General features: G+C 43.7%; 1 protein-coding gene across 11 annotated transcripts; it reads left to right on the forward strand.

Moving 5' to 3' along the window:
- The first annotated feature begins 114 nt into the window (after positions 1-114).
- On the forward strand, positions 115-22231 carry arhgef11 (Rho guanine nucleotide exchange factor (GEF) 11). Of its 11 annotated transcripts, XM_028037840.1 has the most exons (43): positions 115-1143; positions 1272-1452; positions 3907-3921; positions 4173-4255; positions 4360-4464; positions 5956-6005; positions 6097-6154; positions 6229-6428; positions 6528-6599; positions 6681-6785; positions 6918-6966; positions 7674-7744; positions 7878-7970; positions 8326-8394; positions 8491-8595; positions 9541-9639; positions 9809-9851; positions 9944-10040; positions 10884-11006; positions 11473-11496; positions 11588-11714; positions 12914-13007; positions 13504-13533; positions 13713-13845; positions 14733-14936; positions 15097-15144; positions 15388-15536; positions 15626-15766; positions 15958-16034; positions 16266-16391; positions 16891-17008; positions 17317-17465; positions 17551-17626; positions 17703-17885; positions 17986-18067; positions 18195-18266; positions 18385-18425; positions 19491-19640; positions 19721-19945; positions 20223-20342; positions 20458-20822; positions 21272-21404; positions 21542-22231. In XM_028037840.1, exons 2-43 carry the CDS (start codon positions 1418-1420, stop codon positions 21589-21591), a joined length of 4389 nt encoding a protein of 1462 aa, XP_027893641.1. In that variant the 5' UTR covers positions 115-1143; positions 1272-1417; the 3' UTR covers positions 21592-22231. The 11 variants fall into 11 exon arrangements, with proteins under 11 accessions (XP_027893641.1, XP_027893640.1, XP_027893644.1 ...); XM_028037839.1 differs by having other exon boundaries at positions 115-1452; XM_028037843.1 differs by having other exon boundaries at positions 115-1452; positions 7707-7744.
- Positions 22232-23590: the final 1359 nt, after the last annotated feature.

Genomic DNA, 23590 nt, shown 5'->3' on the forward strand with positions numbered 1-23590 from the left:
TTTCCCAGCAGCAGTGAAAACGTATTTTTAGATTTTAACTGAACTCTGGCCATTCCAGTCGTTTTCAGCTGCAGGTTGCAATCTTTCCCACACGAGGTCGCTGTTTCAACTGTTTTCGTGCTCGTGATCCTTGAAGATATGCTGGTTGATCAGCAGTCAGGACAACAAGATAACACAACAGCAGAGATCATTATTTTTTAACAACTGGGACTGTGGCGAGAGCGACGGATATCAAAACTACGTCTGGATTTTTTTTCCCCCCTCTGCGTTATCACGACGGGGAAACAAACCTTTGATTAAATCAGTTTTTTGATGGGAGAAAAGGACCTGCCTGGGATTTGGGACTCCTCTGGAATGACGTGCAGCTATTCTCGCTAACATGCCACTCTGCGTCTGAAACAGCAACAGAGCGGGACCCCTGGATATACCTAGCAGCGTATACACACACACCGAAGGAGTCCAGTGCGTATAGACAACCACGTATCCTAATGTTGCCAAAGCTATGCGGTGGTTTCGTTTTGCAGAGCTACCCGGTTGGCTAGCTAGCTAGCTCGTCGGCTCGTTGGTTTCTGCAAGCCGGGGAAGCGGCGCTTAAGGTCGGCGTGCGCGCTAACGCCATGCCGGTGGTCGATAGGGGCCTACTGGTCGTGGCGGTTTCCCTCAGCTAACGTCGGCTGGATGTAGCGGGCCCCCGGAAATTCTACGTGTTAGATTAGTCGCAGGGGTATTTGTGTTTAAATTTGAAAATAGCCACGCGATACAACTGAAAACAACATATATGGAGAGGATTAGTTAGATCGGAGCATCTGCTACAAGCTCCACATGTAAACAAGCCTGGCAAGTGTGTGTGAGAGAGTCTGTGGTTGGAGGTTAGCACTAAATATTCAAGTTAATCCTTTGTTGTTGTCTCTAACACTAGTTCTAGGTGTTAAAGTTAAGCTCCCAGTGATTCAGTTAAGTTCAGCAATGGGCTTAAAAGTCGTGGATGTTGTTGATCTGCAGCGCTGTCAGACATATCAGCCATTCATTCATGATTGATGACCCTTGAGGAAGCAGACCGTCTTTCATCCATCTCCACTACAGCGAAACCACAACGTTAAGCCACTGACACTTTCTGGATTATAAAGGTTTTGTCCTTATCAGGTAAATACCGAGAGCTTTTTTAGGGGGCCTGTTTCAGCAGCACTTTATTTTTCAAGTCCCCACTGACCTCACTGGGACTCCCTACAGTGTATGGGAACATGAGGGACTGTCTGTTTGATCTGAACCAGCATCCAAGTAGCTTCAAGGACTGATCAAAGCCCAACAGAGAGCCCCATTGTGTGGACTACGAACTGAACGGGGAAAGAGATGGTGGTGATAAGGGAGGCCCAGTGACTGTGTTTGATCCCACACCAGGAAGCAGAGGAGTGCAGACATGAGCCTCCGCCAGCCAACATCCACCCTGGACAGGTACGAGCCTGCCGTCCGCCATCCTCTACGTCTAGACGGGGTCCTGATGTTGGCATCTTATCTCGGGTGCCTTCCATAAAAAATGCAGTGCTCTTTTTTTTTTATTTTTTATTTTATCAGACCGAAGTCCGGTTTGGCTGAGGGAAGAACAGGTCAGACAGGTTGACTTTAGGGATGGCGAAACAGCCTCCTGGAAGAAGAGAGGGCACATTGTGTAGACCTGCCGATAGTTTACCGCCTGCTTTCATTCGCCTTCCCACTGTCTGTACCCTACACCCCCTTGTGCTGCCGTGGATTTTGCCTTTCTAATGTCTTTCCATCACCTTTGTCTTTATCATGTGTGTTTCCTGTCTCTCTCACTGTTTGCTGTTTTCCCTGGTGTGTTCTCACGCTTTCGTCCAATGCTCCCCACTACCTTCTTTGTGTGTCATGTGACAGCAAGGTGGCCAGTGAAAAACACACCCACCTGTTCAGGTAGGACTACTGCCCAGCGGTGAGTGCTCGTGTTTGGGTGTGTGCGGACGATAGCGATGCCCACAGATTGTACCTTGAACGCATTTTTGTAAAAACGACACAAAAGTTGACTCTTCTACCAAGTCAAATATATACATTTTTAAAATATGTGCAATTATACAAGCGATGGGTCACCCAGGAGTTCACCCAGTAACTCCTGGGTGAATATTGTCTTAGTCTACATTGGCGGTCTCCAGTGCCACTCTTTGACATCTATTGTCCTCCCAACTTTTTAAGCTCTACTCTAAAACATCTCAATCGAAAGGCTCAGTTACATCTTCAGCATGCCGTTAGGACTGGATAATGCCAGGTAAAGAGCCATTCATTTTATTGAGGCATATTTGAACAGGGTTGGATCTAAAAGTTGCTGGACAGCAGCTTTTCCAGACTGGACTTGGAGACCACTGGTTTAGATCATCTGAAAGAATGAGACTGTTGTTATTGGATCTTGTCGAGCCTCTAGGAAGCAGAGTAAATCCTTCTGAAAGCAAATGTGTCAATCTGAATCTGGGATTGTTCTTACTTATTCTGAACATGAGAATAGACTAAAAACATCCGACTGTAAAGAAGTTGATTCTCACCTAGGATTTCCCACTTTCTTCTCAACAGAAGAAGTAGTAGTGTAGTTCTTCCTTCATAGTAATGCTATCTGAACACCACCTTGCAGGGATGTCTCAATTCAAAACCAGTTAATGGATCTATTTCATGATTAGTGTTTGAGTCGTAATTATGTGTTTTATCAGTGTCGTGTCCCATTTAACTTCCTAACCATTGGCAGTCTGGTCATCACAGTGTCTTTTTTTCTGCACTGTAACATATTTGGTCAACAAAATGAAGGTACGCTTCTTGGTGGGTTGATATTTTGCTCCTGCTGGCTGAAGCGTTAAGCTAGCTCTAGCATTTTTCATCCGCTGTTTTGATATGACTCCTTGATCGTTCGGCTTTCATTAGCGCTGCTGAATATCTCTCAAAATTACCTTCGCCATGACACCAGTGTGTGCAATAATAATGTCACACAGGGCTTGTTTGGACTGCTGTAATTGTTGGCTAACAGATTTTGTTATAAACTTGGATCCCAGATTCCTTCTAGATTCCACACCTGGCAAAAACGAGTCTCAAATATGTTAACAATAACAGGGTTTTGGGCGCACACACGAGAAAGCTAAATGAATTACTGTAGCTAAAGGATGAAAATGTCAGGAAAATCGTACTTAAATTGCTGAATAGTATTTCAGGTTGACCAGATCCACTGTACCTACTTGTAACCAAGGATACTGGATCAAAGGGTGCCTAAAACAAAGCCTTCATCCAAGTTTTCACTGCACAAAACACAAAGTACATTTGAAATAAAACAAAAACAAACTTAAAATAAACTTTTCAGCAAGACATAGCCACTTGTTAAAAAGGCCAATAATTCTTCAATATTGATTAAAACGTGCTGGACCCACTGGCAGGTTATTACTTATAGCAAGACATTTGTCCTCTTCTGCTCTGTGCCAGCAATCAGGTCGTTTTGTTAGTTTTCCACTGATTACGTGATTGGACATTGCACAGCTGCTGCTGCTTCCTACTGTCTTGCGTCGGTCCCTTCAGAAAAATAAACACTGAAATCTTCCCCTGCCTCGGCTCAGTCATTAAACATTGAGTAGACCCAATAACTCTTACAATATGCGGGGGAAGTGCACACAGCCTGCAGCCGTGTTTTGAAATGCTTCCTGTGAACTTTGACCCTTAAACATGTGTATGCTCTGTTCATTCATCACCTTTAAACCGAAAGTCCTGACTGCTCTCGACTGTTTGCTCGCTGGAGGAGGAAAGGGTCTGGCGTTGCTTTGAGAAAGCTTTCCCTCTTCCAGCCTGTTCAATTCTCCATGTTTATTGTTCTGAATCTTTGTTCTCTGTTTATCTGTTTCCTTCTTTTCCGTCATGCTTCGCTTTCAGCCCTTTTGCTGCTTGGTGAGTTGTTTCGTGCCCACTGTCTTCTTGTTGGTGTCTGTCTTCGAATCTCATACAAGATCTTCTTTGTATCGTGTCTCTTCCTTCACTTTCTGCTTCTCATTACAAGGTTTACTTTGTACTTTGTGGCCTGCTCCAGTCACTTCTCATTTTTCTCTTGTTTTCTGGGTCTCATTATCTCCAGACTTCTTTCTTGTACTCTAAATAGGTGTAATTGTATGCTTAGACGGTTTTTTGGTCTTTAAACTCAGGCTCAACAGTCTGACAGCCGGCGATTCGGAGCGCAGAGGCCCTGCCAGCCAACAGAGAGAGGTGACGATAGATGAGAGTTCAAGTAAGTACACACTAACTGCTCTGGCTGGTGAACGAACTCTCGGCTTTAGCGCCGTAGTTATTTTTGTCTGTCAGACTCAACCGTGACGTTCCCCTCCCGGCCAGGTCCTGGTCTGGTCCACAGGTGTGTGGTGGTGCAGAAGGACCAGCTCGGTTTCGGCTTCACTGTCTGCGGAGAGAGAGTCAAGCTTGTGCAGAACGTCCGACCAGGTGAGACTCAATTTAAGGATATGCGAGTGCTTCATGCTGAATCGCTACCACAGATCGAAGGGGAAGTTGGATTCACACCGACCACTGTCTAGTCTGGTGTAATCGAACCAACTTTCGTTTGCGTAGAAAGTCTGGTTCATTTGGGGAGGCATGAACACGTAATCAAACTCTGACCCAAACCAAAAAAGGCTAACTCTGGTTTGCCTACAAAACTAGGACTCATTTCGTTCGAAGTGAACTCTGGTGCACTTAGAATGCACATTTGAATGCAAGTGGACCAGAGACGGCTCCAAAACCAGGAAGCAGACTACAGTGCAAGGCATTCTGGGTCAGTAGAACCAAAATAAACAGGTGTCTAACGTTAGCGGGAGAAATGGCTCATGGTCTTTTACCAAAGGCCAAAGAGAAATCATATAGCCGCTAAAATCTGACACTACTCCATTTGTAAGTAGTGCTCATGTCTTCTTCTGAGGCTTTTGTGTCATTTCCTTCAGTGATTCTTGGTGCAGCGCCACCGCAGGCGAGCGGGAGGAACATGTTTTTCAAAGAGTTTGCTTCCATCAGCTGTGAAAACATTCCTGGGGACAACATTGTCAGAATGAGCGCTTCTTCTCCACCATAATAGCTATTTGTCTGGGCAATATGTTTTCTTCTTTTCAAACCAGATCCAATTTCTGACTTTAATCTTTGAATTGACAAAAATGAAAGATTTTGGTTGTTGTTTTTTAGTTTGGGATATTTAAAATGTCTTCCAGTTCCAGTGTTAAGTGTTCTTTACAAAATGACCTATATAATTTGAAAGATCAACTATGTAGTAAGAGTTAAAACAAAGGTAGCCCAGCTAAAATATTTATCGTGTAGTTTCTCAATGAAGCGGTCTGGTGTTTAAGAGTCTTGTGCTTTCAGTTTTGCTTAATTAGTTCAGCTCGATTCAGAGGCAGAAAGAAAGCAGTGATTTGACAAGGAAGTCAAATCACAAGTTTCACCCCACCTTACTCTGTTATCGTCCTGCTGGCTTTCACACAAGTGTTGTTAGGCAACAAGATCCACACTGCTTGGGATTGTTGTCCCAGCTCTGAACTTTACTGCCTCCCTCTGGAGGGAAGAAACTTTCAAAACGTCAATGTGAAAGTGAACCCAAACAAAAACACACCTAGTAAATCTGGATTAACACTGTGAGACACATGATGTACTGTTTCCTTACAAAAAATAACACACATGCGAATGCAAGTTACGTTCATTTGAATCCCACAGTCTTTTTATTCTCTGCAAGGCCCGGCAGACTGTGTGTGTTGTTACGGGAACTGACGGTCTGACAGGACAACCCCACCGCTACCCCATTTTCCGACCATGATATTTGCCGCTCTAAGACGGCGAGAGTGTTAAATAAGCTTTATAGTTTTTTTGTTGTTGTAATCAGCCCTCATTTGACCTACGACCTCCTATAGTTTCTATTCATTGCTTGACTTGCATGCCTGATCTCCATCCCAGGTGGCGCTGCAGTCAAAGCTGGAGTACATGAGGGGGACCGGATCATTAAGGTTTGCATTTCTTTGTCTGAAACTTGTTTTAAATTTTTTTTATCTGGAAGTGTTTTGAGATTTCCTTCTTTGTGTTGACTTTGCCTCTCAGGTGAACGGCTCACCGGTCTCCACCATGACTCACCAGGAAGTGGTAAAGCTCATAAAATGTGAGTTTGACAAGCTCCGCCGGATTGGTGTTCGTAGCCTCAGGTTTTATTAAAGCCGTCCCGTTTTCCTGCAGCCGGACCGTACGTCGCCCTAACACTACAAGGACCGCCCCCGTCCGCCACCTCCGTGCCCTTGGAGCCCCTCCCTTCAGACTCTACGCCCAATCAGAGGTCTTCTCTGACCGGGGAGGGTCCACCCCCTCCGCCTCCACCCTTGCCCTCCGGACTGGGCAGCACCCCATCCCAAAGAATCACTGGACCCAAACCGCTACAAGTGAGTGGGAAACCTTTAAAAGTCGTTTTTGAATTGGTTAAAAAAAACTTTCAAACAATTTTTTTTTTTTTACCGAAAAATGGCTAAATGTATTCATAGGATCCAGAAGTGCAAAAACATGCAAGTCAGATACTCAGGAAAATGTTGGAGCAGGAAGAGGCTGAACTCCAGGTGGGAATTCTGACGCAGAAAAAGCCAGTTAAATGTTTCAAAGTCACAACATTCGCTCCATTAAGCTGCTTGTTTCTCCAGGGCTTGATGGAGGAATGGTTGAAGAACCCGTCGCCGTCGCTGGAGGAGCGCATCGAGAGCGCCAAGAGGAGAGCTCACCAAGTCAGGGTCAAGATTCAGAATCAGGTCAGCAGAAAAAGAAGCAGCATAAAAATCAACAGGGAAAGTTTCAGTAACAAGTGATGCCAGGATGGGATGACTACATCTTAGGACGATTACTTTGTTTCCTTTTCTTCTTCTGTCTTTTTTCCTCCTCAGGAGGGAACGGGATCAGAATCTGTCACAAACTACATCCAAGCAGGAGAAGGTTTGTCTGCTTTGAAATGATTACATCAATTTAAAACTTCAATAAAAAAACAAATCGACCAAATTTGATTTCCCATTTTAATAGATTTATTTCGTTTTGGAAAATTTTAGATTAGTATGAGCGGATCAGGGAATCATAAGATCTCCTGCTGCTTTTCGAGCAAATTATGTAGGATTGCATGCTGAGGGGCATGATTCTTTGTTTTATCATTTTTTTCAGTTTTTATTTTTTATTGTCTGTTCAAAATAAACGAATGGATTAATCTCAGAGATTTTCTAGAAATAAACGTCTTCTAGCAAATTTTTGACTTTTCAAGCTCAGAAATTTCCCAAGTTTTTTTCTAGAAAATTTCTGAGATTAATCTCAAGTTTCTCTTTTTGTTTTTTTTATTTTATTTTATTGGCGGAAATTTTCTCCACCTTTTTTTCTTCTCTTTCTACCTACATTGGCCCTAATGCGCCATGTTAGGGATACAGATGCTTGCCGCACTTTTCAGATTCTCACAAAGACAGGAGATTTTGGACACCGTTTTCACTTCCACGTCAAAGCACTAGTTTGTGTTGCTGGATCGCATAAAACCTTAGTAAAATACGTCGGAGTTCATGGTTCTAACGTGACAAATTGTGGTTTCAAAAAAGATGCGAGGATGTTTTTGCAACGCACCTCAGAGTCACTGTAAAAGTTTTCTGCTGTTGTTGTTTTTGCAGGACGTTGTTACAGATCTTCCTGTTCTCTCACAGGACGGCTGTCGATAGACTCCAGTGAAGGAGACTTGGAGGTAACACGCTGTTGCTGTGTGTGTGTGGGTGTGTGTGTGTGGGTGAATGTCCACTCATCCCGTTCCACTCATCCTGGCTCCCTCTACCCCCCCCGCCCCCCCTCGCTCTCCCTTCCCTTCCCGTTGCCCTCAGGCCTTTGAGAGTCCCAGCTCCTCCCCCTCATTACCCTTCAGGACCCCCTATCACCGACGCCAGAACTCGGACACACACACCCTGTCTGACACGGTGAGACAGACACACATTTGCTTCCATTCTTTTCTTCTCCCTCTCTCCCTCTCTCATTCATTTTTTCATTCATTATTTACTGATTTTTTGCGACAACTGTTGCTCTGTCATTTTACCGAAACAGGAACGTCGTCACGCTCTCCGTTTGCAACACTTTGATTCGCTCGGCTTGTTAAAAAAAAATCTCAACGTCACAAAGGAAAAAACAAACAAAAACAAAAAGTGTTGGTTTGTGTTTCAGACCGTTTAGGCTTGTTGTTTTCTGCCTGAACACAATTAATAAATAAAAACAACTCTTGATGCGTTTCAGAATGCAGGATTAAACGAATTGCTCTTCAATCCGATTCTGTCTCAGGGTGTCAAAGCCCAGATCATCAGCCCTGAGGAAGAAGATGAAGAAGGTGATGGCTATGCCTTTAATGAGGTGTGTTGTTGTTGTTTTTTTTTTTCTGTTTATTTTCCCCCAAATCACTTGACTGCATTTCATCTTGACTTTGCTTTCCTTTCCACCCGTTCGTAGATGGACGGTCCCTTCCAGGACATCGAGTTGTTGAAGTCACGGCCGGCACACATGACGGTGTTCATGAGATACGTCTTCACCCAGCTGCTGGACCCAAACCCTCTGGTCAGTTCTGAGCTAAAGAGATTTGCTCTGATTAACTAACTGCATATGACCCTCTCTGGTTTTCTTGGTGCTTTTTTCTGATCTAAAAAGGTTGAAATTTGGGTCAGGAGTATTTGTTCGGGCTCTTTTCTAATCTACGTTGCTTTCTAAATATACATAAACAGCGGTTAAATCTTTTTGTGTGTGTGTGTGTGTGTTTTAGTCTCGGAGCCAACAAATGTTTTATTCTTTAAGACGTCAAAAGTAGAGAAAGGTGCATAAAAGGGCGAAAAAAGTGATAACTTTACATTTGGAACAGTCGCCTTGGATACAAAGTACAGAACAGAAACCCAAGACAAAAGTAGCAAGACTAAAATGTGATGGAAAAAAAGGTTTACTTGTTAATTTTTCCTGTGAGGAAGAGGAAGTTAGGAGAACAGAAACTTGGAGAGACTTGGAGTTTGAGAAATCCATTCAGTTGTGCAAAACGCTTGCGTGGAGCTAGCCTCGCCTTTGAAGACGTAGCTCCTCCTCAGAGCTGCAGTTTCCAAGCTTCTGGCATTTGACTCCCCCACTCAGCTCCTTCAGACTAGCCAGCAGAAATTAGCAAACCCCTGGTGTTACCGGACATCTTCAGAGCTCGTTGACGGAGCTGCTTCTCAGTGAAACGCAGATAAAAAATGTTGTTAAAGGGTTAATAGAGGAGCCATGTTGTGATGACGTCCTGACGGCGGAGTTTCAGAAAGAGTAGAAATTTTTAAAGAGACAGAGGCTCAATTTGAGTTAAATTACAAAGTAAAATTTCTTTCACGTCATATTTGATATATGTAGCTTTTTTTTTTTTACATAAGTGAAGGTAACATAGTTACTTTATCGTGCCTTAAAATGGCACTATGTGCCTGGAAAACACATCATCCAAACTGGGATTTAGTTTCTTACATTCACGTCTTCTCCTCCCCCCCACAGCTGTTCTACCTGTCTGTAGAAGCGTATTTAGGCTCCACCCCTAAAGACGCCCGCGCACTCGCGCCTCAGATCTGCTCCCACTTCCTGGATCCAGATGCTGTACGTCTCCATGTATCTCTCTGATAATAAGCAAATGTGTTTTGCAGAGATTGACAACAGTAATAATGTTTGTTTTTTTTGTAAAATGTGCAAATAAATACATTATTACAATTTTAACCATAATGTTACACCTTCAGTGCGCCAACTCATTCGAACATTTTTCTTGCAGCCCTTGAAAATCAAAGTGCGCGAGGAATTTCTGACAGAAATAGGTAACAGGAGGCTTCATTAATAATCTGATATGATGCCATTTATTTTCGTTCATGCTTTTGTATTCTATCACTAATGCTTGCATCAACGTCAGAGAGCCGCCTTCACGCCCAGGAGGACATCCGAGGGCCTCTGTCCGAGCTGCAGCAGCAGGTTCTGCCTGACATCCAGGATCAGATTCAAGACTACAGGTGCGTCATTTTAAGGATGCTGCAGTTCAAAACTCAACACCATTTTCCCTCCAAAATGTCTGTTCTGACTGAGTTTAAGCTCTACAAAGTGTTTGTTTTGGTGTTTTCGACATCGCCGCTACCGTGTCGTCGTTGATCTCGACCCTTACTAAACGCTCAGTCAGAAAAAGAACAGGAGCAAAAACGCTGGAGGTACAGGTCTGAGTCTGAAGGCTTTTGGTTTATTCTAAGGACATGAATTTAAACCCTGCAGATTCTGATGTGGGTCTCTGGCTTTGAACTCCGTCTAGTTCAGCTGTCTCTCCAAAGGTTTAGTTACATTTAAACCTTTGTAAAAATTCAGAGAAATGCAACAGTCTAACCAGTCATGCCAACTTTAACAAAGATGAAAAAAATCAAATCAAATCTTTGTAGAATATCAATTCTACTTTTTAACGTTCAACATGAGAAGGAATAGATGGACAGAGGCAAAAAAAAAAAGCTAGCTTGATCTTATGGGCACAAAGCCGGGTTTACAGTTTTTGCTTTGCTTGATTGTAATGCAACAAAAACTCCCCCATATTTAGATATTTTGTTCTTCAGTCTTACATTTCATTCAAAGTGGCGTTAAAAAGATCTTATGTTTCTGAAACCAGCAGACTCTCTGCCTCAGTTGCTTTTGTAACTGGATCTTAAAGGTTTTGTGTGCAACGCTCATCTACTGCAAGTTGTAAAACCGCTACATGTATAGGATTCTGCTTTCTGTTTCCTGGTAAAGAAGCTCTTTATTTTATAGGGTTTTTTTTTTTTTTTTTTTTTTTTTTTTTTGTAGCCTGTTGAGTTTGTGTTCATGTCTCCTGACAGGAACAAGCAGATGATTGGTCTGGGCTCTCTGTTCGGAGAAGGAGACCTGCATCAGCTGGACGGAGACCCCCTGAAGGAGAAGCATGTGGTGGACAGACAGGTCGCCGCTCTCTGGGAGATTCTGTGAGTCACGAAGCTGCCTTCATGAATGGAAGTTGTGAAAGGTAGTCCGTAGTTTTCCTCTTTGACCGGCTCACTTTGACGTCGAGAAGTCAGGGAAGTCTCTTTCCTTTTAAAGAGAGAGAGAGAGAGAGAGGAAAAAAAGCTTTTCTCTTAGGAGCTGAAACTGACTTTCTGTCTCTATAGTAGATCCACCTGCTCAGGTGTTTATAGAGTCCTATAAAATAGTTAATCACAAAGCAGCAGCAGCTAAATGAGCATAGCAAAGGTCGTTGCTCCAGATGTAAAGCCTGGAAACCATGTGACGCTTGCGCTTTCGGCGTTTTACACACACCGTCAGATTCTCCCGTCACATGACTGAGACGGCAGGGCTTCTGTTTCTAACGCCTGTGGATGTAGCCAAACCGCTGCAGGTCCAATCAGTAACCTTTTTTTTTTTTTGGTTTTGTTTTTTTTTTCCCCATCCCAGATCAAAGCATGAAGAGGACAGAAGGTAAAAGCCCATTTAACGGCTATTCTGCACTTTAACAGCTTCAGGTCTCTTCGTTGGCCTCATGGCGTCGGCTCTCTCTCCTTCACTGCAGCTCTCCTCTGGCCTCAGCTGTGCTCCTCTACCTGCGACACTCCGGCATCAAGCTCAGAGACTCCAAGGTCTTCCTCGGCCTGAGCACGGAGAAGGACAAGTGGCTGGCTTTTCTAAAACCCAAAAAGGTAAAGAAAAGGCGGGATTCTTATCTGCGTTGGTAAAAATAGAAAAATAAATGAATAAGCGTCTGATTCGAGAAAAGTAGTCGCTGCTGCACACGTAGTTCATCTTTAACTACAGAGGAAGCGAGTTTGTTTTCTTGTTTTTATAGCTTGTAGTATGCGAGAAACCAAATCCGCCCCCGAACTTTAATGGATGTTTTAACTTGAAAGCCTTGAAATTTGGTTTTCAATAAGCGCCGAACTCTGCTCTCAGTCAGCAGAGTGTTTATGAACACTGCAAAAACACCAAATCTCACCAAGGATTTTTGATCTAGTTACTAGCTCAAATATCCTAGTACACTTAAAATAAGGCGGAACCAACCTAAAAGTAACTTTTTAGCACAATGTAGAAGTTAGCTTTAAGTCAATAATCCCTCAATATTGATGAAGAAGTCCTAGTTGGCAGATTATGTAACTTAAAACAAGATATAAAACCATCTTAGGGCAAAAATGAAGTTTAAAAAAATTGCAACCTTTTGAAAAAAGATGCTATACGATCAACAATTTTAGTTCTGCAACGTCCTGGAAGGTAATTAGCACTACATTTTCAAAATCATGCAGGTTCTATAACACAGCTCAAAAAAATTAAATTAGTTTAGTGTTCCACTTATCACCTGAAAGTTTCACTTCCTGTTCAGGTGAACAAACCGATACGTCTAGATACCAAATAGTTTTCTCCCAAATTGCTCTTTCAGTTGCTGGTGGTAGTCTTCCTCCTGCAGTCACAGCATCCACAAAGAAGAGTGTTAAAGTAGGCATGACTCGGCGCTTTCTCATGGTGCGTTCACTGCCCGGAAAAAGGCTGGAGTTTATTGGAGTATCAGTTTAATATTGAACCATGAACAATATGAACCTGCTTTAATTTGATCTGTGAACAGCAACGCACTTTGCAACTTGTTTTCCGCCACGTTTTCTAGAATCCTATTGGAATATCAGTTATTTTTTTGCCATCTTTATTCATTTTAACATCGTCTAACACTAACGGGAAACATAATGCATTAGACTGCTTCAAATTGGTTATGGATTTTTTCAGAGTTTACACTCAAGAAAGAAGGGGGGGGGGAAAAATCCTACACCGGAGTTTTGGGCGTTTTAGCACATATTTTAAGCGAACGGATGCAGAAAAGGAAAATTATGTTTACAATCTTTTTCTCTTTCTGCAGCCAAGCAGCGTGAAGAAAGAGAAAGATGGAGAGGATAAGAAGAGAAACCCCATCCTGAAGTACATCGGCAAACCCCGGAGCACATCTCAGTCCAGTAAACAAACACACACACACACACACATACTGTTTTTAAACAGAAGTGAACCTCAAATAAATACGAGATCCTTTATTTACAGCAAATGAATAAATAAAATGATTGAATGACATTTATTTCATACAGAAAAGCAACAGATATTTATACTGGTAAACAAATAATACATTAACTTATAGGGTTTGTTTTCCTAAAGCTGGAAACCGATTTTTGTCTTGAAAAGGGCTGTAGCCTTATTTCAGTCAGCTGACCTGGCAGTGTGCAGCCGTGGGTTGCTCTGCTGATCTGTGTTCTATGAAGTTGTTATAGTTAATTGTTTGCAGTAACTAGTGATAGAAAACACCCTGAAACTCTCCCTTCCACTGTTCATGTCCAATCATAATAATTTCATTTTGGTTTTTGTTCACCATGTTGTTTTACTTTCTTTTTTTTTTTTTCTCTATTAATTCTTAATTGACTCATGATTTGTTTCTTTTTCGGCTCATTTTTGGTTTTGTAGCATTCCACGTCCCGTTGTCGCCCACAGAAGGTACTTTTTTTTTTTTCCCCCTCCTCTTTATTATTTCACTTTTTTGCTTTTTCAATTAAAAATCTGTTCTTCATCAGTTGATTATGAGGTGGCACTTACTGCAGACTCAATTCCAGCCCTGCTTTCTGTCTTGTTGCTGCTGTTTTGGTCGTCGTGCTGAACCGAGACGTGTTTTGCAGTGCGTCCCGGCAGCGTGAAGAACATCATTCAGCAGTTCGAGAACCACACAGAGCTCCCAGGAGAGGAGGACGGGGATGCTGTGGACCCCCAGAGGCTCTCCTCCAGCAGCTTGGGAGAGGAAGGCATGGACAGGTGACTGCAAAATTAACTGCCTAAAATTAAGGCATTAAAATGAGAATAAATGTTAGTCACAGGTCTTACATTTTGTCATGGAAGGCTATTATTTTTATTTTTTTCTCATCTGACTTTTCTGACAGTCAAAAGTTTGAGTAGCACACAAGCATCTCCACTCCACTGTGCGACTCCAAGCTACTGGCAGCTATCTGCTAATGTACCCTTGCTAGCTTAAATTTTGCAGTGGCAGGAATATTTGATCTAGCTTTTTTTTTTTTTTCTTCCTCACCGGACTTTTTTGTTAGGTGAAACTTCTTCATTGCATTCTGTGACTCAAGATAGTCGAGGCTACCAGCAGCTGGCTGCATATTAGCAGTTTGGAGCTAGCTAGAATATGTTAGCCAGCTAGCTGCTAATATACCGTTGCTAGCTTAAATTTTGTCATGGCAGGAGTATTTAATGTAGGCTTTTTTTTGTTGTTGGACTAAATTTGGCAGGAAAAAACTTTGATTCACACACAAACATCTTCATTGCATTCTGTGAGTCTAGGTGGTCAGATAAGCTAATGGTAGCTAGCTGCTATGATACTTTTGCTAGCTTAAATTTTGTTGTATAAAAACAAAATGTAATGTAGTTTTATTTCCTCGCTGGGCTTTTCTGTCAGGTAAAAGTTTTGAGTCGCACGCAAACATCTTCATCGCATTGTGACTCAAGGCGGTCAGGATTAGCTAGCTACTTAACCAGCTAGCCGTAGGGGTTTTTTGAACCTTGATGGTAATGCAGCAGAATTCCCCACCATCGTATTTTTTCTGTTTCCATTTCATTCAAGATGGCATTACAAAGGTCTTGAATTTAACTTGCTGAAACCGGCAGGCACCTTGACGTTTCCTGGTTTTCTCTCGCAGTCCCACGGTCTTGGTGCGTCTGGGGCGCAGCGGGTCGTTGAAGGCTCAGGGTGAAGACCGCCGGCGGGGCACCGTCTCCAGCGGGGACTTGGTGCCCCGCTCTCGCAGCGACGTGGACATGGAGGACTGCGAGGAGAGGGAGCAACCGGGCCTCCGGCTGCTCCAGCACAGCGCCTCGTCGTCCGCGTCCAGCAGCTCCGCTAGGTAAGGATTCTCGCAGTCGGACTTCTTCTGTGTTTTTTTTGGGGGGTTTTTCCAGTTAGCAGCTCTGAGTCCAGGGGTCTCGCTCAACAGCCGCTCACATTCCCCTGATCTGGGTAGCTTCTTCCTCACGCCATCTCTATTTCCACTCTCCCACACTCAGGTCTCTTGAGAACCCTACACCCCCATACACCCCTCGGTCCAGACGCAGGTGAGTCAGGATTAACAAAGGATCACCCAGAGTGAGGGAAATTAGGAGCCCAGAGGTGGAAATGGGGACATTTTTTGTTCATAATAGCCATCATGGCTTTAACTCATGGCTGACTCTGGAAATATGAATCCTTTCGAATAATTGTCTTCCTGTTCTTCTCTTCATCCACGTTGTTTTCTTGTCGTTCCTCCACTGTCTGTTCCTGCCCCCCTTTTCTCGGACCCCATCTCGATTATCCTACAGGAGTGTGGACTCACAGCTGGCCCTGCTGCCAGACGCCGCGGTGCTGGAGGACGAGGTGTGTGACGGTCAGAACTGGAGGGACACGGTTCCCCCTGAGCTCCTGGCGACCCTCGGCCCCAGGGAAGTGGAGCGGCAAGCCGTCATTTACGGTACGGTTGGCGTTCACCGAGATTTGCGACAAAGTGACATACGGTCAGGAATTTATTTGTAATTTTTGACTTCCCTTCGTTTCAATCAGAGCTGTTCACCACTGAGGTGTCCCACCTTCGGACCTTACGGGTTCTTGACAAGGTTTTTTACCAGAAGATGAGATCTGTGCTGAACTCGGAGGAGCTGGCCTGCATCTTCCCAAACCTGCCTCAGGTCTACGAACTCCACGGTCAGTCTGGGTGTCAGTGTGTCGTCAGGCTACAAAGCTGGAGTTTGGAAGATGTTTTTTATGGAACGGAAAACTCTCACAAAGTCACGGTTTTGTCACAGTACTATTTGTGTTTCACTGTGCCTAAATGTCCATGCTGTATTTCTGCCCCGATGTTGATGGTCTTTTTTGTTGTTTGTTTTTCTATATAGCGAGTCTTTGTGAGGAGATGAAGAAGCGACGAGAGAGCCCCATCGTTCAGAACATCGGAGACGTCATGCTGGCCAAGGTGAGCCACTCCTGCTGTGTTTACGAAACTCTGCTGGGACTTAAGCTGGACTGAGACGGAGTATTTCAATAGCAAACACTCCCAAGTATGTTTAGCATGCAGGTTTAGCATCCTCTTTCTCTTCTAAAAGTGATCAGTTAGTTATGGTCCCTTTGAAATGCCGGGGGATTTTAAATAAGAATCTGCTGGTCTTTCCTTTTTACCGTCCTAACCCTCGTTGTTGTCTTTCAGGTTGAAGGCGCAGCTGGAAACGAGTTTCAGGAGCAGGCGTCGCAGCTGTGCTGCCAGCAGACTCAGGCTCTGGAGCTCATCAAGAACAAAAAACGGAAAGATCCACGCTTCGCCCAAATCATCCAGGTCCGCACGCTCACCAACTCCAGAACAACTGAAAAAAAAAAAAATAAGAATAAAATGTCTACCTTGTCTTTTTAACATACTTGGTCACATTCATATTTAACATCAGTTTTAACATTTAGATTTAAGTGATTTAATATCCTAAAACTGGAAAAATAACCTGGCTATAGATACGATTTCTGTTGAGGAATAAATTTCGACATCCCTTCCTATTTTTTATTCTCATTCAAAATGGCTGATTGCTATATCGCTATTGGATGCGCTGCTCATGATTAGAGCGTAATTGCTGAGCATTTGTATGGAGGTTTGACCTTTTATAAAACTAAATAAACCTTTAGCATGGTGTCCTTGTGACTTTTAAGGTGGCGATACAAAGAGTTGCTGTTTTACAAATCTCCTCTTATCGGACCTGTCTTTCTCCCCAAACATAATTTAATTATTTAAGAAAACATAAAAAAGACAAAGGTTCCGCTGACGTTTTGCTGACATGTCTCCGGCTCAGGAGTGTGAGGCGAGTCCTCAGTGTCGGAGGCTGCAGCTCAAGGACCTGCTGGTGTCCGAGATGCTGAGACTCACCAAGTACCCTCTGCTGCTCGACAAGATCATCAAATACACAGAGGGTGAGAGAGCAGGAGACTGAATGGAAACGATCTCTAAAAGGAAGTCGAAAACAGTCGTACTAGCATTTAATTTTCTGACATAATTACTTAATTTTCTTGTGATAAAGAGTTATCTTACCTGTGGTTTTATGAAGATGACGACTTCATTTACCTACGGTTTTCTCGAGATAAGTTGATTTGATTTAAAAACGAGTTACATTTTTGGGAAAAAGTCGATGCGAGTACATTCGCTCTCAGCTTCCATTGAAACCTGCTCATATCTGTTCTGGGTTTTTTTTTTGTTTGTTTGTTGTTGTTTTTTTCTTCAGGCGGGTCATCGGACCTCCCGTCGCTGCAGCGCGCCCAGGCTTGTTGCCGAGGCATTCTGAAGGCGGTCAACGAGGACGTGAGGGAGACGGAGCACCGGCAGCGCCTCAGTCAGTACCAGCGCCGGCTGGACGCCGCGCCTCAGTTCAAGGTGGGGCCAAACGTTTTTAACTTGCCGCCCTCGTAGCTGTCCTCTATTCATCAAACACCGTTTAAAGCTTGTTCTTTCCTCACAGAGCCTGGACCTCACCACGAAGAGAATGATTCACGAAGGTCCTCTAGTCTGGAAGATCGGCAAAGACAAGCAGATAGGTCGGTATTCCTCCCGCCGATCGGCTGACGTCGGCCCTGGCGTCCTTCTCATCTCGCGTCCGCGCTCGTTCCTCAGAGATCCAAGCGCTGCTGCTGTCGGACTGCATGGTCCTCCTCCAGAAAGGCCCCGACGACCGGCTGCTGCTTCGTTATCCGTCCCGCTGGATGGGCGGAGGAGGAGGGGTCATCGCGGACACCAAGACCTCCTTCAGTCCCCTGGTGAAGCTGGACTCGCTGCTCGTCCGCTCCGTAGCTACAGGTACAGTCTTTGCTAAAGTTTGGACGTCCTTTTCTTTTCTCTCTCTCTCTTTTTTTTTTCCCCAATCAAATGACAACTTTTGGGTACTTTTTTTTTCTAGACAAAAAAGCTCTCTACATCATCAGCACCAAAGAGACGCAGATTTACGAGCTGGCGGCGGGGTCACCGTCTGAGAAAGACACGTAAGCGGATTTCTTCTGCTCAAGAAGACGCGACGGGCAGACGGACATTCTTCTTCTGTTCACCTTCAGAAGTCACGTTTTGTCAGGATGGTTCGCTAACTTTTTTTTTTTGCTATTTGATTTACAGCTGGAAGGATTTACTTGAAAAGACCATTAAAGCTTCAGCTCCACAGAGCAATCACGAATCACTTCCTGCATCGTGAGTATATATGTCGAGAATAAGAAACAAGGGGAAAAAAACAGTCCCTTCATGTTCCCAGTTTTTAGTTAAATCGCATGTATACGTATTCATTCGGTATGTGTATTTTTTTTTCCAGTTCTCCCAGCCTCCGCAGCATTTCACCTGCCTTAACTGAAGGTAAAATATCTTGACGGAGAAGGAGGAAAAAAACTTTTAATATAGTGTTTTCCGGCTATTCTTACAATCTCAGATATACAGCAACACTTAAAACACATTAGTGTCGCTGTTTTAGTTATAAGAAAAAAACTTAACTAAAATTCAGGAGCTGTGTCCAAAACTTAAATAGTAGCTCGTATATTCAACCTTCAGCTGCAGGAACTCAAGGTTTCTATTGTTTTTTTACCCAATACCCTGCTATAGTTCCACAAAAAAAACTATTTTCCTGCCAAAACAAATATGTGAGTTTCTTGCAAATTTTCCCAAAAGAATGTTCAAAAGCATCAGGCCTAACCGATGCTAACTCCCACCTGCAGGTGGCAGTATTTCATACTTCTACACTTACTTGATGTCCAGTTAGCTGTGAGCTATATGACCATTAGTAAAAAGTCACATTTACCGTCATAAATAAGCTTAAAAATCACAAAATGTCTTGCAAATATTTCTAAATTAGCGCCACAAATTCTGTGATTTTAATTGCAAAGGATCCCAGAAGGAATTCTGAAATCCTGCAGGGACTGATAAATGTGAAAAGATGTTCAGCATTAATTAATTTTTAGAAATAAGTATTGAATGCAGAGACAAAGGTTTATTAGTATTTGAAAAATGTAATACGTCTAATCTATGCATTCTGGCACAACTGGCCCTTGAGAACAGTCCTGACCTTGATAGGACCCGAAAATGAATTTGACCGCAACACTATACGGACACTTTGTCGGCACCAATGAAGGATAACTCACCTCAGCTTGCCAAATGCATAAAGTGGCTCTTACAGGAGGACTGGCTGGCCTATTTTCTGGCTACTTCAGCTAATAACAATTGACCATTTGGGGTCACTCAGAGACTCTGTATCGGGTATGAACCTTTCAACCCAACATGGTCAGTCGCCTATTAAGTTTGAACGATTCAAACTGGTTGGCAGCTAGAGTTCTGACTACGTTTGTTTCTAGGGACAAAAACCGCAGAAAAAATTAACATTAAAATGCAAAATTCTTACATTTCTTTTATTTGTTTCTAATCCACCAGTCCATCCTGAGGAGGAGCAGTCGGAGTTTATCGGGAGCCACGCCTCCGCTGACGACGGCATGCTGGGTGACCGTCCCACCGACCAACCTGAAGCCAACAGCAGCGATGAGGACCGGGCAGTGGGCGTGGCCGAAGCGGCTCTGCACGACGGTGGGGAGAAATTGGAACGCAACGGAGTCAGAAAGCAGCATTTTGGGTTGATGTTGGACTTACTGTTGTTTCGCCTCCAGTGGAAACGCTGCGGAGGCTCCTATTGCCGGACGCGGACGAGGACCGGAGGAGCCACGATACGGACAGCACCCCCACCAACACCATGAGCAACGGGAACGCCGACGGACGACGGCAGGACTCCCTGGAGACCGTCCTGGACCTCTGCCTGAGCGAGCCGGAGCCCGGGCAGCCGGAGGCCCCGCCCCCAGAAAGCAGGCAGCCCAGCGCCAAGGTGGTGCGGAGAGGTAAACGGATTGCAGGGAAGACGGACGTCGACTCCGATCTCTTAATCCTCACCTGCTGATGATGATCAAACCGAAGGCGACGTTTTGTCTTTGGAATCTGGGTGTCTTTGCATGTTTCCTTTCAACTTGTGATTATAATTTTCTTTCTCTCTCTTTTTTTTTATCTCATTTGCTTGCAACAACAAAAAACCCCACAAAACATGCTTCTTCTTCCTCCCCCTTCTTTCACCCTTCCACACACTTTTCCTTCACACACACACATCTATCCTCTGCGTAGCTATGGTTGCGGGTGCTCCTCCTCCTCCTTCTTCTCCTTTTGCCCCTGATGGCACCGCCGGCGATGTTAGCCTCCCCTCCGATCTGTCGTCGCATTCTAGAGGCGAGGCCGACACGCAGGGTAATGGAGACCGAACCTGCTGCAGTTGTCACGAGACCACTCTCAAATATAACCAAATATAACCTTTGATTCGGGCGACGGCGGTCGAGCTAAAGTCGCTTTTCCACTCTCTTAGGGAACTTCTTCTACCTGGTGATGCCGTTAGACCAAGGAGAGAGCGTCACCGACGACCTCCCCGACCCTCCTACACCCACCGCCAGCCACTTCCCTCAACCTCCACAGGAAGTGTCGTCACCACAGACTCAACTGGAGGAGAAAGAAGAAGAAGAAGTAGTAGCGCCCTGCTGCGCGGAGTTCATCCAATCAGATTCAGAAACTATGCAAATGGAAGTAGAGTTAGAGGAAGACGATAATGACAATGACGGTGAGGGTGATGAAACGGACCCGCCTCCAGCTACACAACAGAGTCACGTGATCAGAAACGCGGATGAGATTTTTCTCACCATCGAGGGCCTGATGAGCAAGTTGCACAAGCTGAAGGTGAGTTCTGTTTCTTTCGTTGCCCCTGTGGAGTAACCGAGACGATCCGGTTCAAACTTCAGCGTTCAGAAGTATTAAAAACGCTCCAACTTTTCCAGTTTTTCTCAAGTTACGACCAAAACATGGAGACTTCAACTGGTTGGGTTGTATTTTATTTAGGTGAGGTTGAACATGTTCACCGATTAAGCTTTTGGTTGACGAAACATTGTTTTTCTACCTCTGCCTTAATTTAGAATTGGTCCAAATTTTGTAATTTGCAAATAATAAACAATGCAGTCTGAAAGCTCTTTAATTCCAACTTCCACCTGCCATGTTGAATTCCTTCTTCTCTGCGTAACGGATGAATGTGATTCTGTTTAGAGCGTTCTATTTAGATTTTGGGTTCGTTTGCAGAGGTGCACTTAAGAACAGTTCCCAATGTTTGCGTTGACGTTTCGATTCCTTTGCAGGAAATCGAGAAGGCCCATCACAAGCTGCTAGAATCTCTCAGAGATCCCTCCCTCAGCCAGGAGTCGGAGGACCAGCCGTGTCGCTCAGCAACCGTCTCCAGGACGCCGTCCATGGACCACAGCTCAGGAGACGGTTTGTGAGCGCCGTTATTTAGATGTTTGGCCTTTTTTGTTTGTTTGTTTGTTTTTCTTTAAAGCTTATTGCTTTGCATATCTAAGCATCTCTTTTTTTTTTTTTTTTTTCTTGTGGTTGCGTTTGCACCTAAACAGGTAAGGAGGGAAACCCGGGAGATCCCAGAATCCTCTCAACCGGATTCTGAGTGGGTGGGTTCGCTCGCTGTCGGCTGATCTCCACACGCGTCTGTAGGTTGAACACTAAGACGTCCGGCGGATCTAAACGCACATCTCGTTTTACGATGGGAGACGGCACGATGGAGATAGATTATTGTTTTTCAAGGACGCAAGTCTGGAGAGAGAGAGAGAGACAGAGTGAGCTAGTGGGGGAAAAAAAACAGGCAGCAGAAGAAGGGTGAAGAAGGAAGTTTGAAGAACTTGAAGTTTTTGGGGGAGAAAAAAATGACCAAGTTGGATTCTTGTGAAGGAAAAAAAAAAAAAACGAGACTTTTGACGTTGTATTTTGTAGAGCTGGTTGAAGAAGCGGAGCAGAGAAGTGTTGAAATGTTAATGTAAGGAAATGTTCCTAGGGACCCGTCACCCCAGCACTTTACCCATAATGCATCTCTCCCCCCAAACCCAGCGCTCCCCAGTCGCGTTCGGACCCGACCGGGGAGCAGACGACAGTACGTTTCACGGCCGAAGGACTGTGTCTGATTAATTCAGGTCTTTTTTTTTTTATTATTATTATTATTATTATTATTGCACTGCGTAAGGAAAACCATAAGTCACACGAACACAAGCACCACTAAACTCACTAAATCACTGTGGAAAACTCTACTTTTTAAAAAATTCTTTCACGTTTGGTTTCAGCTTTCATTGAAGCTGCAGGAAGGTGGAACTGTTGCATTATTTCACTTTTTTGTTTTTGCTTTGCTTTGGGGAAACACTACTGCTCTATTTACTACTGAAGAAAAAAAGAAGCAGGTAGGTTTAATTTCCTTGCTTCCACGGCGTAAAGGGATCTCCGGAGATTCACACAGCTGCTCACATCATGCCAGGTTGGATCATTTGGGGAGGTTTATATTCATGTGAAATAACCAAATTTTGGCACCGGCGGTGCTGTATCCTACGTCTGGTGTTTGGTCTGAACATGAGGGAAAGCTGTGAGTTGTTCGTCCTGCGGTTAAGTCAAGTGTGCATGTTAGCCTGTTAGCTTAGCATAAAACTGGAAGAAGTCACGTGTAAAAGACGTTTTTAAAAATAACAAAACACACCCGTGAGTACCTCAGAAGCTCGCTTGTTTATTTTATACAGATAATAACCCAACGAGTCATAATGTAATAGTTACTAGTAGCTGTGAATTTCAGTACATTTTCAGCAGAACGTGCTCAACGTTTGGCGTTGGTTCTGGTTTTGTGAAGTAGGGTTCTGTGCAGTCGGTACTTGATGCAGACTGAAAACAGAAGCATTTTAGGTTTTACATGTCCACATTTTTGATAAAACATTGGTAGCAGACCAACTCTTGCAAATGTCAAACGCAAAAGTATCAGCTGTTTAGGTGTTAGCAGAGACCGCTACATTTTTGAGAGTCTGGTTATTATATTATATAATATATATATTATTATTATATATATTATATATATTATATATTATTACTTTAGTCTACACCCATCTTTGATTAGTGTTTGGATTGTATATGATCCAGCTGCAGGTCGGATACTGACCACTCGTAACGGCTTCACAGAACCCCACTTAAAAGGAAAAAAAAGGCTGACATTTTCCTACACAGTTGTACAAATATCGAGCTTAAAGCAGTGACAATTACCAGCATAATTTTTTTTTTTTTAATAATTTTTCTGTTTGTTGGTGTGTAACTAATCAAAATTTGAGCAACCTCCTGGTAAAACGTTTCCTCATTAGCTTTTCAAATGAATTTACACCTTCGCCATTTTCACCCATTTTGCTCTGTCCTATTTCCTGGAGAGAGAAAAAAAAACCATTTCATACCCATACAACTGAAAATATCTATCGTTTTATTTATACATAATCTTAAAAATGCTCAAGTCTAATATATCTATAAATTATTTCCTTAATATTTGTTATCGCACCCTACTTCCATTAACAGTAGTTCTAATGTTGACTCTTATGAAATGTTGACGCCTGATTGAACCACCAGAATAACTGACGGCTCTCCTGCCACGC

Source organism: Xiphophorus couchianus, chromosome 14, assembly GCF_001444195.1.
Source record: "Xiphophorus couchianus chromosome 14, X_couchianus-1.0, whole genome shotgun sequence".
In the NCBI taxonomy this organism is placed as follows: Eukaryota; Metazoa; Chordata; class Actinopteri; order Cyprinodontiformes; family Poeciliidae; genus Xiphophorus; species Xiphophorus couchianus.